Raw genomic sequence first — 15,472 nt, 5'->3', positions numbered from 1 at the left:
CTGTGACCTGGGAGGGTTTGTTGTTTGTTGTTTTTGCTTGTTTTGGTTCTGGTTTCTTAAGCCTTAAGCTACTTAAGAGAGTCTTGGAGCTCCCACCGACGCGGGATCATTACGTGAGACTCCACGTCAGTCATCCAGTTGTGCTTGGTTAGTGTGTGTGTATGCCCGCGATTGTATGTGTCCTGACGGCTGCTTCTATTGTGTCCCCAGGAGAGGGGTGGAGTGCCAGACAGCAGCCAGCACGGGGAGTGCTGAGACACGGGAGCGGAGAGCACAAACACTGGGAGAAGACACGACACGGGAGTCTGGGGAAAGCACTGGAATTTGGTGTTATTTCCACACACTGTAAATAAACGAACTGTTTATACACAGAGCACTGCGCCTGGGTCCTCCTTCCCCACAACCCCCACGGTTTGCCATGCCATACCGTGACAATATAGTATTTGTGCTTAATATAGTAATTCTGCTTTTTATAATATTTCTGCTATTTATAGTATTTCTGCTAAATTATAGTTTTTCTGCTAAATTATAGTATTTCTGCTTTTTATAGTATTTCTGCTAAATTATAGTATTTCTGCTTAATCATACTATTTCTATATATTACTGCCAGGTCCCCAGGCAGCCAATCCTCTGTGAGGACTGAGACACTTAGCCCTGAAATTCACATATCAGGGCCTGCACGGCTTCCCAGCCAGCCAATCATATCTGAGGTCTGCCGTTTCTTCTCTTGTCATGTCTCAGCGACGGTTGTACAAAGAGCAATGAAAATCGCAGTCAAAGTACACCAAAGTCCGCTGATTCACCCAGTACAAGAATTATGCTTCTAGTCCACCTAGTTTTTGAGTTACATGACGTTTTGTAACTCCAAAAAACGGCGTTTTTCGCCTCTCACCGCGATCTAATTCTGACTGCTCATCACCCTGTTTTCCAGGCGCCCGGCTCTCTTTCCCAGTGGCGCAGTTGGTAGTGACGTGGGTCTGCAAGCCAAAGGTCGTTGGTTCGATTCCACATTGGGCAACGTGTTTTTTCCCCTACAAATTAATACACTATCACAGACCAGTAATTCATATTCATCATTTATTATAATTCTGCAAACTTTTATCATTTTACCAGCTTTTCTAATATGGACCTCACATTCTTGTTAACACTCCATGGCACAAATACTGTTCCCTTTAGGCTCTGTGTATGTGTGTGTGTATCAATATTTCTCCCATTTTAAAGTATTACTCCACCATAATTGTATTTCTGTTAAATCAAAGTACTTTTACTACATCTTAGTACTTCTGCTCAATCATAGTATTTCTGCTAAATCATAGTATTTTTGCCAAATCATGGTTTTTGTGCCAAATCATAACATTTGTTTTATGTTATAGTTTTACTACTAAGTGGAGGAATTTCTGTCATGTTACAGTATATGTGCTGATTACAGTATTTCTGCTAAATCATACTATTTCTACTATATTATATTTTTCTTTCTAAATATAGCATTTCTGCTATATAATTGTATTTCTGCTATGTTATCATATTTGTGCTAAAACATAGTATTCATTTAAAATTACAATATTCATAGTTCATCACAGTGTCTCTGGTAAATCACAGTATTTCTGCTATGTTGTACTATTTTTCTAAATCATAGTGTTTCCATAATGTTTAAGTATTTTTGGTTAAATATATTCTTTCTGTTATCCTATACTATTTCTCCTAAATTCTTGTATATTTGAGAAGTTATCATGTTTCTGGTAAGTTACAATATTTCTGCAAAGTTCTGCTATGCTATTGTATTTCTGCCAAGTATTATGTTTCCTCTAAGATATTGCAGTTCTGCTAAGTTATAACTTTTTAGCAAAGTTCCTTTGCTTCTGCAAAGTTTTTACAATTTCTGCAACTTTTCAGCTTTTTCAGCTAGTTTTTGCAGACAGCTTCAGCTTTAAAGCATCCACACTGCATTTTCGCAGGAAATGCAAATTTTTCTAGTTAGCAGTTAGCATTAGCAGCACATGCTGCCTCTGATGTGAAAGGACCTTTATCCTGCGCACTGTGACTCACAGCAATGGTCCCGGGTCAGCCCTGACTTTGTGTTAAACTAATCCTAAAGTAATGATGTATTTCTAACCACTGATGTACAACTTTATCCTTTCAATAGCTACTGAAAGTTAGGGGACCTCGCTGCTATCGGATATTTATACAGAGATCCTCCAGCTTCAAACTGTATCACCCTTCAAGGACCTGCAGTTCAAAATAGCACCCCTCTGACAGCCAAACCCATCTATTCTCTGATTGGATAGTTAAATCTGTGATTGACATGACATTGACCAATCAGCTGAAAGGAAGAAAAATAGGGTCAAAATTCGTACTTGTAACTTGAAACTTGAGTGCACACGTATTTTTTGGCTAAGTCCACACATAAATCTTTTTTACAAGTACAAAATATTTATGACCACAATTTGAGCCCATAAGTTCCTTTTGAATTTGATGGCACCAACACAAAACATTGAGGAGAGCCGTGTTCAGCATAGTGTAGGATCCACCTGTCTTTAACATCTGAGAACAGCCGTCGCCTGGTGATTGATGATGTAGACAGTTTTTTGCAGCTTGGTGAACCTCTGCCAATCTTTCTCTCTGAGAAGCTCTGTACGCTCAGTCATGTTACTGACAGAAACACTGTGGGGATGTGGTCCATTAGAAGCCAGCAAAGAAAGCTGAAGACGGGCAAGCAAAAGAAACTATTTCCATGTTTTGCAGTTATATGGACGTTTCCTTGTTAGAGAGTGTAACCAGGTTAGTTTTACAAATCTCACCTCAATGTGACAATCATAAGTTTGATAAGGCTGTGTATGTAGGTGTGGCTGCAGCTCAGGTCGTTAATCACAGCAAACAAACAAGCATGTTCACAACAAGGTAAGACAAAGTATTTGTTTTTATTGACCTCTTTGTAGGAGGCGGATCACTGCAGCACCACAAGAAAGAAACACTTTCCTTTTTGCGTGTCATGATGAAGACTTGTTTAAGTGCTTTTAAACGATGCATGCATAAATCATCCGTTGAGACAAAAGACAGGCATAGCTTCCAGGTCTGGAAAGGCAAACGGTACAGGAACATTATTTTAAGTGACTTCTGTTTGTGTCTGTGAGGAAATGTCACACAGTACAGTCCTGATGATGTGATGCTTTCAGTTGTCAGATCTTATCAAATAGAACATGTAAACTTTGTAAATGATGGTGATTACTAAAGTTAGAAATGCTGCAGGGGTGATCCCGAGGATGTTCAGTGACCAACAGTCTGTGATGGACAATTAGACAACACCAACTTGGTGGTGGAAAAAACCTTTCAGCTCGAGTTTTCACAAAAGGACATTTCTAGGTCATATTAGAGTGGTCACATAAATCCAGGGGATGCTTGTAAATGTTAGAGGAGCTGCTCAGACGCTTCTCACTGCTAATGGACAGCTGAGGTTGGAGGTCTGGTTCAGCTTCAGTATGTCGTCAGTGTCGGGGATCCTGCTGCTCCATGCAGGGAAAACACAGAAAAGAAGACACTGTGACTGTTAATAAAGCCCGCCCCCCACTTCGAGCTGCGCAGCTGTTGATATATGTGCTACACCGATTTGTGCTTGTTGCCAAAATAAAATAAAATAATTATCATAATCAATAATAATTTAAAGCTTCAGTATGTGGAAGAAGAAACACTCAAATCGTGTGTTTGTGTGGAGAGAGCAACACACAGACTCTTGATTAAACATCAGACAGTTGTGCATTGTGTGTTGGATCTTGTGTTTCCATTCGATTGTCGCTGTGTGTTACCAATACGTTGATCCACTGAGACTCGGCGTAGATGTACAGAGCCTTTTTGTCCGTGCGAAGCACCACCACATTCTCCACCCGCAGCCTTCTCATCGCTTTCTCTCCATCCGCAACAAACACCTGCAGAGTGACACACGAGCCTGCTGAGGTCAAAAGAGTTTGTTTACACAGTGGTACAAAGTCCAGGTCTCCAGCTGTTTCCTCGTCATGACAACTGCACGTGGGGTGAAAACATTTATAGCTCCTGTGTTTGGACCAAGGATTACTGCCACTGACAGCTGTCACAACATGAGCAGTCATACAAGAGTTGCTTTGTTTACAAATTAGAAATTCGATTACAGCATAACTGAACATGTAACTGAACAAACACATGAACCTCATGCAGAACTATTCTGTGACTTATTTAAAGCTTACTGGTGGCAGTGGTTTCCACATGAGGAATCCAGAGCTGCTGGGTCATCATAGCTACAATCATGGTCTATGGTAAGCTAGCATGTGTGAATTCTGGTCCATTTGTTGCTGTTACTGTGGGTGTGCTGCTCCACACTCTTTCAGATCCAATACAACAAAAGTCTTGCTTTAAAAAAATGCACTGGAGTGAGATGGCGTAAAGATTACTCCTCAACAGAGTAATACAGTTTAGGGCGATCATGGCTGAGGAGTTGGGAGTTCCTCTTGTAATCGGAAGGTTGCCGGTTCGAGCCCCGGCTCGGACAGTCTTGGTCGTTGTGTCCTTGGGCAAGACACTTCACCTACCACCTACTGGTGAGGGGCCGATTGCGATATGGCAGCCTCGCTTCTGTCAGTCTGCCCCAGGGCAGCTGTGGCTACAACTGTAGCTGCCTCCACCAGTGTGTGAATGTGAGAGTGAATGAATAGTGGAATTGTACAGTTCTTTGAGGGTCTCGAAAAGCGCTATATAAATGCAATCCATTATTATTATTATTACAGTTTAACCAGTGTGACACTGACCGTGTGCACTCCGTCCACCAATCGTTGTGGGCTCTGAACCTGTGAACAGTTGCATGTGGCTGGAGGACCTGGGTTTCCTGTCTCTCCCTCCATGCCTGGTAGGATATACACTAAGAAAACACAAAGCATAATCAGCTTTCTGCCAACAAGTTTATATTTGAAGTTGTTTCAACAAGGCCATCAGCTCACAGCTTCATCCTTTCTGGGTATGTATGACTGCTCCATACCTGCGTCGTTGGCCTGAACCACATTGCCCTATTAAATAATGTGTAAGTAAGTAAAACTTTATTTATATAGCACCTTTCTAGATAAAAGATCAAGTATAAAACAGAAACAGACAAAATGCAGTTCTAAAAAGATGTTTTTAGTTGTTTTTTGAAAGAAACTACCGAGTCCACACATCTTACGCTCAGTGGAAGAGAGCTCCATAGTCTGGGAGCCACAGGGCCAAAGCTCTGTCTCCCTCAGTTCTCAGCCTTGTACGCTGAATAACAAGTAGGCCCTGATCACATGACCTCAGGGAGCTGCTGGGCACACAGGGCTGCAGAAGTTTAATGATGTAAGCTGGTGCTTGTCCATGAAGAGCTCTGAAGGTCAGAACCAGAATCTTGACATGGACTCGATGGGGAGCCAGTGCAGCTGTATCAGCAGCGGTGTCACGTGTGTGAATACTTCGATGTTTCAGAAGCCTTGCTGCAGTGTTTTGGTTTAAACACGTAAACAGTGAATTACAGTAGTCCAGTCGTGATGAAACGAAGTGTGAACTAAAGTGTGAACTATAGTGTGGTTTTATACCGATTATTACGCTGCATGAAAGGATTATTACAGGTTATATAAACCTGCAGCATTAAAATGCTTCTTTAATGGTTCTTTAGTGGTTGTGCAAACATCTGGATAAGCGTGATCAAAGAAACAAAAAGTAATTATATACATTTTTATACAGTGTAGAGATGTAGATGGGAGTGTTCTCTGTAATATAAATAATTACATTACAGAACATAGTTTCTTTAGCACAGTTTCATGCCTCCCTGACACCGTCACTGTCTAAAACGTCTTTCCTAACCTCAATCAGACTTCTCTGGTGAAATGAAATTTAAATACAACTTTATAAATCTTCATCTTCTGCACCAATATCATGACTGTATATTTATATGCACTATAAAGTAGATCAAAACTGATAAACGTGTTGTCACAAACCTTGTCCAGGAAGTCCAGGTTCTCCAGTCTGACCGTAACGCCCCGCATGACCAAGATGACCTTGAAACCCTTTGAGCCCACGAGATCCCTTCGGGCCCTGCACACAGTGATCACGCCGTTCATTTGGTTTGCATGCAGCAAGCTAGCCTGCAAGTACCTCGTTAACTCCGTTAGTCCAATATCCTGTATCAAAGTCGTAATCCAGACAGGGTTGTACCAAAAGTTCCAACAATTTGAGTAGTCTTTGCTCCAGAAATTGACGGCCAAAATTTCAAAAATCCACAGGACACGATCAAAACACAACTTTCAAACAAACGGCAAACACGAAGTGACGCAATTCACAGTGATTGATTGCACAGTCGTAGTTTTTTTGCTCCAAGGCTACATCCTATTAAAGGTAACCAAGCAGCAAATGTCTGTGGACAGTGAGAGGTAAGACGTTTCACATCAACAAAATGATATTTAGAAAATAGGTGTTTTTTTAAATATATGAATCTACTAAGCAGTTTTTCAGATCCAGAATTCATATAAACAGGTGTGTGTGTCGAAGGATGAAGTCGGTACAAAACTTCACGTTTAGACGCCTACCTCACAGCTAGCTTTAAACAAAAAGGCATAAATGCAATGGGAACAATATCTCACACACACACACAGTGCAGGGTTTTCCACCATGCACACACTCAGTGTTTCACTCTTCGTGCCTACCGTGCTCCCCCTGTCCCCAGGCTTTCCTCTGGATCCCTCCTCCCCCCTTTTCCCCGCAGCGCCCCATTGGCCCGGGTCTCCCTGCAGCAGCACAACAGAAAGGCCTTAACACACAGCACAGCCAGAGATGTTCACTGATGTGTCTCAGCTTCACCTTCTGTCCTGGGTATCCAGGGATGCCACGCTCCCCCTGCAGAGACGCACACATTCATCAGTCACATAACGTCTAACAGGAACAAATGCAGAAATGTTTTTCCTTCTTTTGATTTCTTCACCTTCACTCCCTCCAGGCCTGTTTTTCCTTTGACACCTTTATCACCCTGAACAATAAAAATAGCAAGTGTCATCGGAACATATGTGTAAATGTATAACAGTAAAAAAGTAAAAACACTTACACTGAATCCCCTCTGCCCCTTATTGCCCTACATAAACACACAAAGGAACTTCGTATCAGTAGTGTTAAAACAAAATACAAATGGGAAACTTTCGGGATGAGTGTGAATAACATATATGTATACATGTGGGCAGGACTCATCTATTCAGCACAGTCTTTAATGTAGTTTATGGGATGTGTCCTAAATCAGGTAGTATATACTTTGGCTGCTGGCCTTTAATGTACCTTCATCATCCCAGGAGTTCCTATATCTCCATACAGGCCCCTCCAGCCTCGGTCTCCCTTCTCTCCCTGTGGAAACATCGACTCATATCAGCTCATATTTCACTGTGTAAACATTTAGATTTATACATTATTTCAATAAAGGGAACATTGATGATGTCTATCACATCTAATATTCTTAAAATCTATAACAATGGTAAAAGGAAACTAAATACTGATGACGTCTGGCTTTGGATGGAAAGGCGACTGATACACCTGAGAAATCGAGTTAGTGATGTGTTTCCTGTAACAACATGAAACTTTGCCCCTTTCTAAAGGATGACTGTGGCGGGGGCGTGAACTCTCTGGGCGGCACGGAGGCGGGGAGGCAACAGGTGTACGGGAGAGTGTTAATGAGGGAGATGTCTTGTGTGCCCACAGTGAGATGGAGCAGATGATGCTGGGAGGGAGTGGCTGCGTCCGAGGCGGTGCCAAAAACCGCAGATTATTTCCAAAATAAAAAGACACTAAGCATAACCCATGTGTGTGTGTGGGTCCTGTGTCACAATGACCTAAACTGTATAAGAGTCTTTTATACTTATTGAAAGACGTTGGTGTGCACAAGAAATAACAGGTAGCACAAGCATTACAACCATGATTAATAACAAAATCATCCCTGGCAGCCAACAGCAAACCAAGAACAAATGCCTCCCCCCTGTCTGTCCGTGAATGAAGCTGAACTTTTTATTTTCATCAGGGACCTCGGGCCAAAGAAAAAACCCTGAAGTGCCTCAGTGTCACGTGCAGGGTGCAATGTGAATTGTATTGGGGCAATTGTCATTGTCAGTCCATCTGCGCTGTAACTGCAATAATTTAATCAACCGATTCACACTACAACCTGGTTTGCCTCTAATCTGTAGTTATTTTTATTTAATTTAATAACTGGACAGTACTCTGTCTGTAGTAACCATTGTCCTTAATGTAAATATGTAAGCAGCAGCCTCGCCTCTGTCAGTGCGCCCCAGGGTGGCTGTGGCTACGATGTAGCTGCCATCACCAGTGTGTGAATGTGTGTGTAAAGCGCTATATAAATACAGGCTGTTTACCGTTTATTAGTCATAGCTTTACAAATACAGGATGTGACTTTATTATTGCATAAATGCACACCTCAGAGTTCTTAGTCACACAGTCGCATTACTGAAAACATGAACTTTGTGTTACACAAAGAGTTTCTTTTTCATTTTTTCACCACTGTTTCAATTCTCTGCAATTCTTAGTTTTACATGTTAGGTCTCTTTATCCATTACTTTTACACTCCTGACAGTTCAGTTTTATTTACACAGCGCCCAATCACAACAACAGTCACCTCAAGGCGTTTTATATTGACCCTACAATAATACATACAGAGAAAACCCAACAATCTTATGACCCCCTATGAGCAGCGCTTTGGCAACAGTGGGAAGGAAAAACTCCCTTTTAACAGGAAGAAACCAGAAGAAAGAAACTTCTTCTTTTCTCCTCATTTTAGTTCTTAAATTAAATAGTAATTTCTGTTTCTATTTGATCAGAGCAAGTGTTTCCTGACCATGCAGTCAGTGTTGTGGTGTATGTCTGTATAACCTTTTGACCTGGCTGGCCCATGGCTCCTTGCACTCCACCTTCTCCCTCTGGACCGAACACACCAAGCTGCCCCTGAAATACACTCACAGTTAGCTTTTGCTTTTATGACGTCTGACAGGCAATATTTATGAGCCTGAAAAGATGGGATAACCGTCTCACACTGTACCTTCGGTCCTCTGGCTCCCCTACAGCCCTGCAACAGTAACAGTACCATTACTGTAACAGTACAAAAAGGGGGGGGGGGGGGATTAAATATGTAAAAAGATGGTCCTGCATACTTTTTCTCCTTTAGGTCCTGTGATGTGTTCGGTTATGTCAACCTGGAGAGTTACAGAGACATTAAAGGGTGCTGAAGGTTGGGCTAAAGGCTAAAGGGTTTGAAACATTTATTCCTGAAGAAAGTCTTGAAGGAATCATTTTAAAACAAAGCTAATTTGTGGGTAACAGAGAGGAGGGAGATCATCACCATTAGCTCTGCTTTCCATTTGATTGGAGGAAACATAGGTGGTGGAAGAGGAGGAGTGATGAAGACTTCACATTTTGAAACTGACCACCTGCTGCCTCTGCTGGATGGGAATCCTGCACAGAACAAACATCATGTTAATTACTGTGTTCCCTGTGCATTCTGGGAAAGGAGGGCACTGAGATCAATCAGATGTGTAATCATAGTGAAGGTTTTAGGCAGTGAAGTGAAAAACAAAGAAGGTCATGAACACTTTCTAAAACAAATTACATCCTGTGTTTTGATTTTACCATCCATGACATCATGTTATCCAGAGTGATCCTTTGATCAATTCAATTTTTATTTTTAATTCAATTCAATTTTATTTATATAGCGCCAAATCACAACAACAGTCGCCTCAAGGCGCTTCATAGATACAGAGAAAAACCCAACAATCATATGACCCCCTATGAGCAGCACTTTGGCGACAGTGGGAAGGAAAAACTCCCTTTTAACAGGAAGAAACCTCCAACAGAACCAGGCTCAGGGAGGGGCGGCCATCTGCTGTGATTGGTTGGGGTGAGAGAAGGAAGACAGGATAAAGACATGCTGTGGAAGAGAGACAGAGGTTAATAACAGATATGATTCAATGCAGAGAGGTCTGTTAATACATAGTGAGTGAGAAAGGTGACTGGAAAGGAAAAACTCAATGCATCATGGGAATCCCCGGCAGCCTACGTCTATTGCAGCATAACTAAGGGAGGATTCAGGGTCACCTGGTCCAGCCCTAACTATATGCTTTAGCAAAAAGGAAAGTTTGAAGCCTAATCTTGAAAGTAGAGATAGTGTCTGACTCCTGAATCCAAACTGGAAGCTGGTTCCACAGAAGAGGGGCCTGAAAACTGAAGGCTCTCCCTCCCATTCTACTTTTAAATACTCTAGGAACAACAAGTAGGCCTGCAGTGTGAGAGCGAAGTGCTCTAATAGGGTGATATGGTGCTACAAGGTCATTAAGATAAGATGGGGCCTGATTATTTAAGACCTTGTATGTGAGGAGCAGGATTTTGAATTCTGGATTTAACAGGAAGCCAATGAAGGGAAGCCAAAACAGGAGAAATCTGCTCTCTCTTTCTAGTCCCTGTCAGGACTCTTGCTGCAGCATTTTTGGATTAGCTGAAGGCTTTTCAGGGAGTTTTTAGGACTTCCTGATAATAATGAATTCAAATTCATGAATTGCACAAGTGTGGGCCGCTATGAAGAGAATGAAGAGTGGAAAGGTGGTTGGCAGATTTCTAGGAGAGAGGGCAGCAGACCTTTTAGGCTTTTTAACCAGACTGTTCGCCACAGTCCTCATGCCCGAGGAATGGAAAAGAAATGTCCTGGTACCAATCCCAAAACGTTGATTCTGTTCATCTGGATGTTTTCAGTGAGAGAAACACAGCACTCGTCCAAGAGACTTCTTCTGTCTCAGCTGACTGCAGGTTTCCCCAATCTTATGTTTATAAGATTGGGGAAACCTGCGGTCAGCTGAGACTGAAGAAGTCACCTGGATGATGATGAAACATTTGTCCCACTGGAAACGCTGCATCCAGATGAACAGAATCAACTTTTGGGGTTTACTTACCTGGATGACTGAGCATGCATCAACACACTGGTGCTGATGTTCAAGAGCAAGGGTGATATGCAGAGCTCTAGTAACTACACAGGGATAAAGTTAATTACCCATACTATGAAGCTAGGCTGAGAAGAGAGGTGACAATCAGTGAGCAGCAGTGTGGCTCCCTATCAAGAAAGAGCTCTATGTGATGTTTGCTTTGAGAGTGTTGATGGAGAAGAATGGAGAAGGTCAGAAAGAGTTGCACTGAGTCTTTGTGGCTCTCAAGAACGCAGATGATAGAGCGCCAAGAGAGGAACTGAGGTGCTGCATGAGTATGTGAGACACACACAGGACATGTACAAGGATAGCGAGATAGTGGTGAGGTATACAGCAGGAGTTACAGATAAATTCAAGGTAGGGGTGGGATTATATCAGGGATCAGCTCTGAGCCCCTTCTTGTTTGCTGTGAGATGGACAGGCTGACAGATGAGGTCATGCAGGAGTCTCTGTGGATGTGATGACATCGTGATCTGTAGTGAGAGTTGGCAGAAGGTGGAGGAGACCCTGGAGAGGTGGAGGTATGCAGAGGAGAGGAAAGTCAGTAGAAGCGAGGCAGAATACGTGTGAGTTAGGGATGGACCGATCCGGTATTACGTATCGGTCCGATACCGACCTAAATTACTGGATCGGATATCGGAGAGAAATAAAAAATGTAATCCGATCCATTAAATATCACGAAAGCACCTCACAAAACTTGCCACATGGCGTAACCCACATCTATGCATCACGTGATAGAGCGGCTGTGGCGTGCGAGACCTGTCGGCGGTCTGGTTGAGCATTTGGAGCCTGCATTTCATCTCCGAGGAAGTTTTCCCAGAGAGAAGTAAAGCAAGTGTGTAAGTTCATCTCTGAATGTTTGTAAAGCATTCCCACGTTAAGCTTAACAACCGATATATGGAGCGACTGCCTCTTCTTGCTGCTACTTCAATCATGAAACTGATCAATGATCAGCTGATCGGCTCTTCTGTCGCGAGTCCGTCTCTCTTGTTTGTTTTTGGCCCACTTTACACCAGAAATAGGAAACCAGCGGATAAACAATTAAAAAACACACTATATCGGATTCATATTGGTATCGGCAGATATCTAAATTTATGATATCAGTATCGGACATAAAAAAGTGGTATCGTGCCAACTCTAGTGTGAATGAGAGGGAGAGAGGTGGAAAGGTGAACATGGAAGGAAGAGAGGTAATAAGGATAGATGAGTTTACATACCTGAAGTCAGCCATCTAAGGCAATAGACAGTGCACAAGAGTGGTGAAGAAGAGAGAGCAGGCAGGGTGGAGTGGGTGGAGATGAGTGTCAGGGGCGATTTGTGACAGAACAATAGCAGCAAGCGTGAAAGGGGAGGTTTCCAAGATGTTAGTGAGACCTGCTATGATGTATTGTCTGGAGATGGTACAGAAGACAGAGCATGAGATGTTAGGATTTTCAGAGTGAGCAGGATGGACAGGGTTAAATATGAGTGTGGTGGGGTGTGGTCTGCAGTGCCGTGCAGGGTTATGAGTGGTCTTGTGGTGTGATGTGCGGCTGGCAGCTCGGGTGCTGCAGCCGGTGTAAATAAATGGCTCAAAATTACAATCTGTGGTCCCGCCATGCCTTATTCACGCCACAATGAGTTCATCACAACAGTTCTGCCTGAGCAGTTTGGAAACAAAGGGGCAAGGCTGAGATGGTTTGGACATGTACAAAGTTGCACAGGTCGTTCAAGATGGAGCTGCCAGGTAGGGGAAATGCTCATAAACAGACAGTTACTTCAATATTTTGGGTTAATTTGGCATCTCCGGCCCCAACTCAGCTCTCTCCTTCACCAGGTCAACACAGAAGTGTTTTCAGCCTCTCTCCATGCACAGATATATCACGTTGACCTGTGTGGCCCCTCCCTTGTTCGACCACACCACCTAATAACCAATATCCGCTACTTGTCGTGTGACCACGAAGGGCCCTTGCCATTTAAAGTATCAATCACATCTTAATGGTTTAATCTGAGACTCACTGAGGTGGGTGCTTTACCTTAGGAGGCAAGACAGTGTTAGTGTTTATGGACTTAACTGTTATCCAGTGTTATTGTTTGACTCACTTGTTGTAATAGAGGAAGCAGCCGATGGGAGGCTGCTTAGCAACGCAGTCCATCCTAGGATCAGCTGAGTCAGCATCTCAACACTTCCTGCAACCACAAATCACGACCACTAAGGAAAGTACTGTTTCCCTCTGTGGTCATTTAAATATGGCTTCATGTCTCTCCTCTCACCAACACCCACCCTCTTTTTCTATCAGGTGGGAAATCTGATGAGGAGACTAGCAGAAAGATCCATGAAACCATCAGTGATGACAGATATGTAATTAATAGTTCAGACACAGCATGAAAGAAGGGTTTCGATGGGTTGCAAAGCTGCTTGGAGATCCACACCAACGTCAGGCAACGGATGTGTGTGGGCCCTGAGGTCAGATATTTTAGGACAGATGGCATGAATATAATTTGTTTAAGTTGACCTAATATGAGACAACAGTTTAAGCTATAAGAATGTGAGGAACGCTCAGACACTTCGAGATCAGGCGGACACCCTCCCGTGCTCATCTCCCGTCTGGATGGTTTATGCTCAAAAGTGTTGAATTGTATGGAATAAAAGATTGTTGATTGAGCTTTTATACACCGAGTATTGTCCTTCCTTCAGCCCAAAGATCATTTTTTTAGATTTAACAGTGTGCCTGAGAGGCAGATTTAGAACTTGTTCGCGTCACGCTTAAAATAATTCACCCTTCGCAGTTGTGACTCTTCCAGCTCACAGTGGAACTTTTCTTGGCTGCAACGCCAAACACAGATTACAAACTTGAAGTTAAATAATCTGAAAGACCTCCAATGCAGGACTGTAGTCCCTCCACTGTAAACTCTAAATTAATAAATGGAATTTATTAATGTTCTTGTGCTGTTCATAAAACCCATTAAATAACGGAGAAGAACTTTTCCCCTAATATGTAATTAAGTATAAGAGCTCAGGTATGTTCATGCATTATAGTCAGTGTAGCGTGTCTTACCTCAGTGCTGTTTCCTGCTCAGTGCCTGGCAAAGCTCTAGTCCTGTACCGGAGATGTCTGTTGGAGCTGCATCTCTTCCTGGTCATGGTCCAGCAGAACTGCAGCCCAATCTGCTATGCTTGCACGTTCAGTCTTAATCTCAATCAACTGTGGAAATGCAATGCAGCTTCTGGCACTGCTTCACAGGAATAATCAGATAATTACTTTAACACTGAGCCAAAGAGGAGCCTGCTGATCAGGACACATGCTGTGGAGGATGGAACTTTGAAAGCGGTCTGTAGCACTTTCTGTCATAATATATTACATGAGTATATCAGAGCCCCATCAGTGCTGTTCATCCTGCATTGCAGCAATGGTCATAGTGGGTAACTGAAATAGTTTAAGCCTTTTTGCCCTGTAGGAATCAGCTGATCTTTAGTGAGCCCTTTGGATAAATATTTAGACCTTCGTACATTTCCGGGTGCGGGAGTGGGCTGATTAGAGTGTTAGCATTGTTCCCTCAGTGGTGCTACCACTGAGGGAACAGTGGTACTCATGGGTACTCATGGCCGTTGATCAGTGGTTGTTGATCAATGGTCATGAGAATTTGAATAATTATGATGAAGAAACTGACCTCATAAATATTGGGCTTTGGTATTTAATCCGTAGTTATTGGTGTGACTATGGTGTGATTATTAATCACTGTATTCAAAAGTGAGTAGAGGGACAGGGTGGCTTGCTTGGCTCCTTTGGGTGGCGCTGTCAAAAAAATTTGGTCGTGTCCAAATTCATGGGCTGCATCCTCCTGAGGACGCATTTGTAGACCGATTACGTCACAGCGACGCGCCGAAGGCTGTCCAAATTCGTAGACTCCTCCGAATGCAGCTGACAAATGTGCCCTCCTTTTCCCCGAATTTGAAGGATCGGTCGGGTGTGTCCTTCGTGGCCTACCACATCCCAGAATTCATAGCGTGGCCCAGCCAAACTCCAGTTTCCAACAATGGCGGTTGCTACTAAGTTTTAAAATTACTCTTACTGATCTTTCTGGGTCACAAAATAAACTTTTAACATATTTTCAGGTGAGAAAGTAGCTGTGTAAACATCAAATATCTGCTCGGTTTATCGAGATATTGCATATTTGCAAAAGTGCTTCGACGTTTTCGGAGACGTCTGCTACCCACCAGCTCGATAGCTCGCAGGGAGCTCGAGGGTTACTGAAGCTGCCGAGAACTCCCGGCACATCATTTTCAGATCACCGCGGACTTTCGCTGCTCGGGTTAAACGTAATATATAAGTCACTTAGACAACCTAAAAATGTTATTGTTGGGCTTTTTTCAGTGTTTTATTTGTTCGTGAGTAAATCGGTTTGGCTGAGATTAAAGTTATTAGATTAGATTAGATAAAATAAAACTTTATTAATCCCTCGGGTGGGTTCCTCCTTGGTTTTCACACAGCTGACTAAACGTCAAA

The 15,472-nt window shown here is 42.8% G+C and overlaps 1 protein-coding gene across 3 annotated transcripts; it reads right to left on the bottom strand.

The window, feature by feature from the left end:
• Positions 1-526: 526 nt before the first annotated feature.
• On the bottom strand, positions 527-14,645 carry LOC146490184 (uncharacterized). 3 transcript variants are annotated; one of them, XM_085153418.1, is made up of 13 exons: positions 13,068-14,645; positions 9,356-9,468; positions 9,168-9,209; positions 9,056-9,082; positions 8,890-8,961; positions 7,294-7,359; positions 6,950-7,096; positions 6,829-6,864; positions 6,675-6,755; positions 5,970-6,066; positions 4,773-4,882; positions 3,801-3,920; positions 527-3,500 (listed from the first exon to the last, which is right to left on the bottom strand). In XM_085153418.1, the coding sequence occupies exons 1-13, from the start codon at positions 13,141-13,143 to the stop codon at positions 3,483-3,485; spliced, it is 1,005 nt and encodes a 334-aa protein (XP_085009544.1). In that variant the 5' UTR covers positions 13,144-14,645; the 3' UTR covers positions 527-3,482. The 3 variants fall into 3 exon arrangements, with proteins under 3 accessions (XP_085009544.1, XP_085009545.1, XP_085009543.1); XM_085153419.1 differs by having other exon boundaries at positions 527-3,920; positions 6,950-6,994; positions 7,070-7,096; XM_085153417.1 differs by having other exon boundaries at positions 527-3,920.
• Positions 14,646-15,472: the final 827 nt, after the last annotated feature.

The sequence above is a fragment of the Neolamprologus multifasciatus genome, unplaced genomic scaffold, assembly GCF_963576455.1.
Source record: "Neolamprologus multifasciatus unplaced genomic scaffold, fNeoMul1.2 scaffold_64, whole genome shotgun sequence".
Taxonomy (NCBI): Eukaryota; Metazoa; Chordata; class Actinopteri; order Cichliformes; family Cichlidae; genus Neolamprologus; species Neolamprologus multifasciatus.
This window is presented reverse-complemented; position numbering and strand designations above follow the sequence as displayed.

Coding starts and splice junctions, on each gene's coding strand:
- LOC146490184 (XM_085153417.1), bottom strand. CDS start 13,143: ATGCTGACTCAGCTGATCCTAGGATGGACTGCGTTGCTAAGCAGCCTC. Junction 9,469..13,067: donor TGCTTCCTCTATTACAACAA/GTGAGTCAAACA, acceptor TGTTCTGTGCAG/GATTCCCATCCAGCAGAGGC. Junction 7,360..8,889: donor TGGGCCAGCCAGGTCAAAAG/GTTATACAGACA, acceptor ATGTTTCCACAG/GGAGAGAAGGGAGACCGAGG.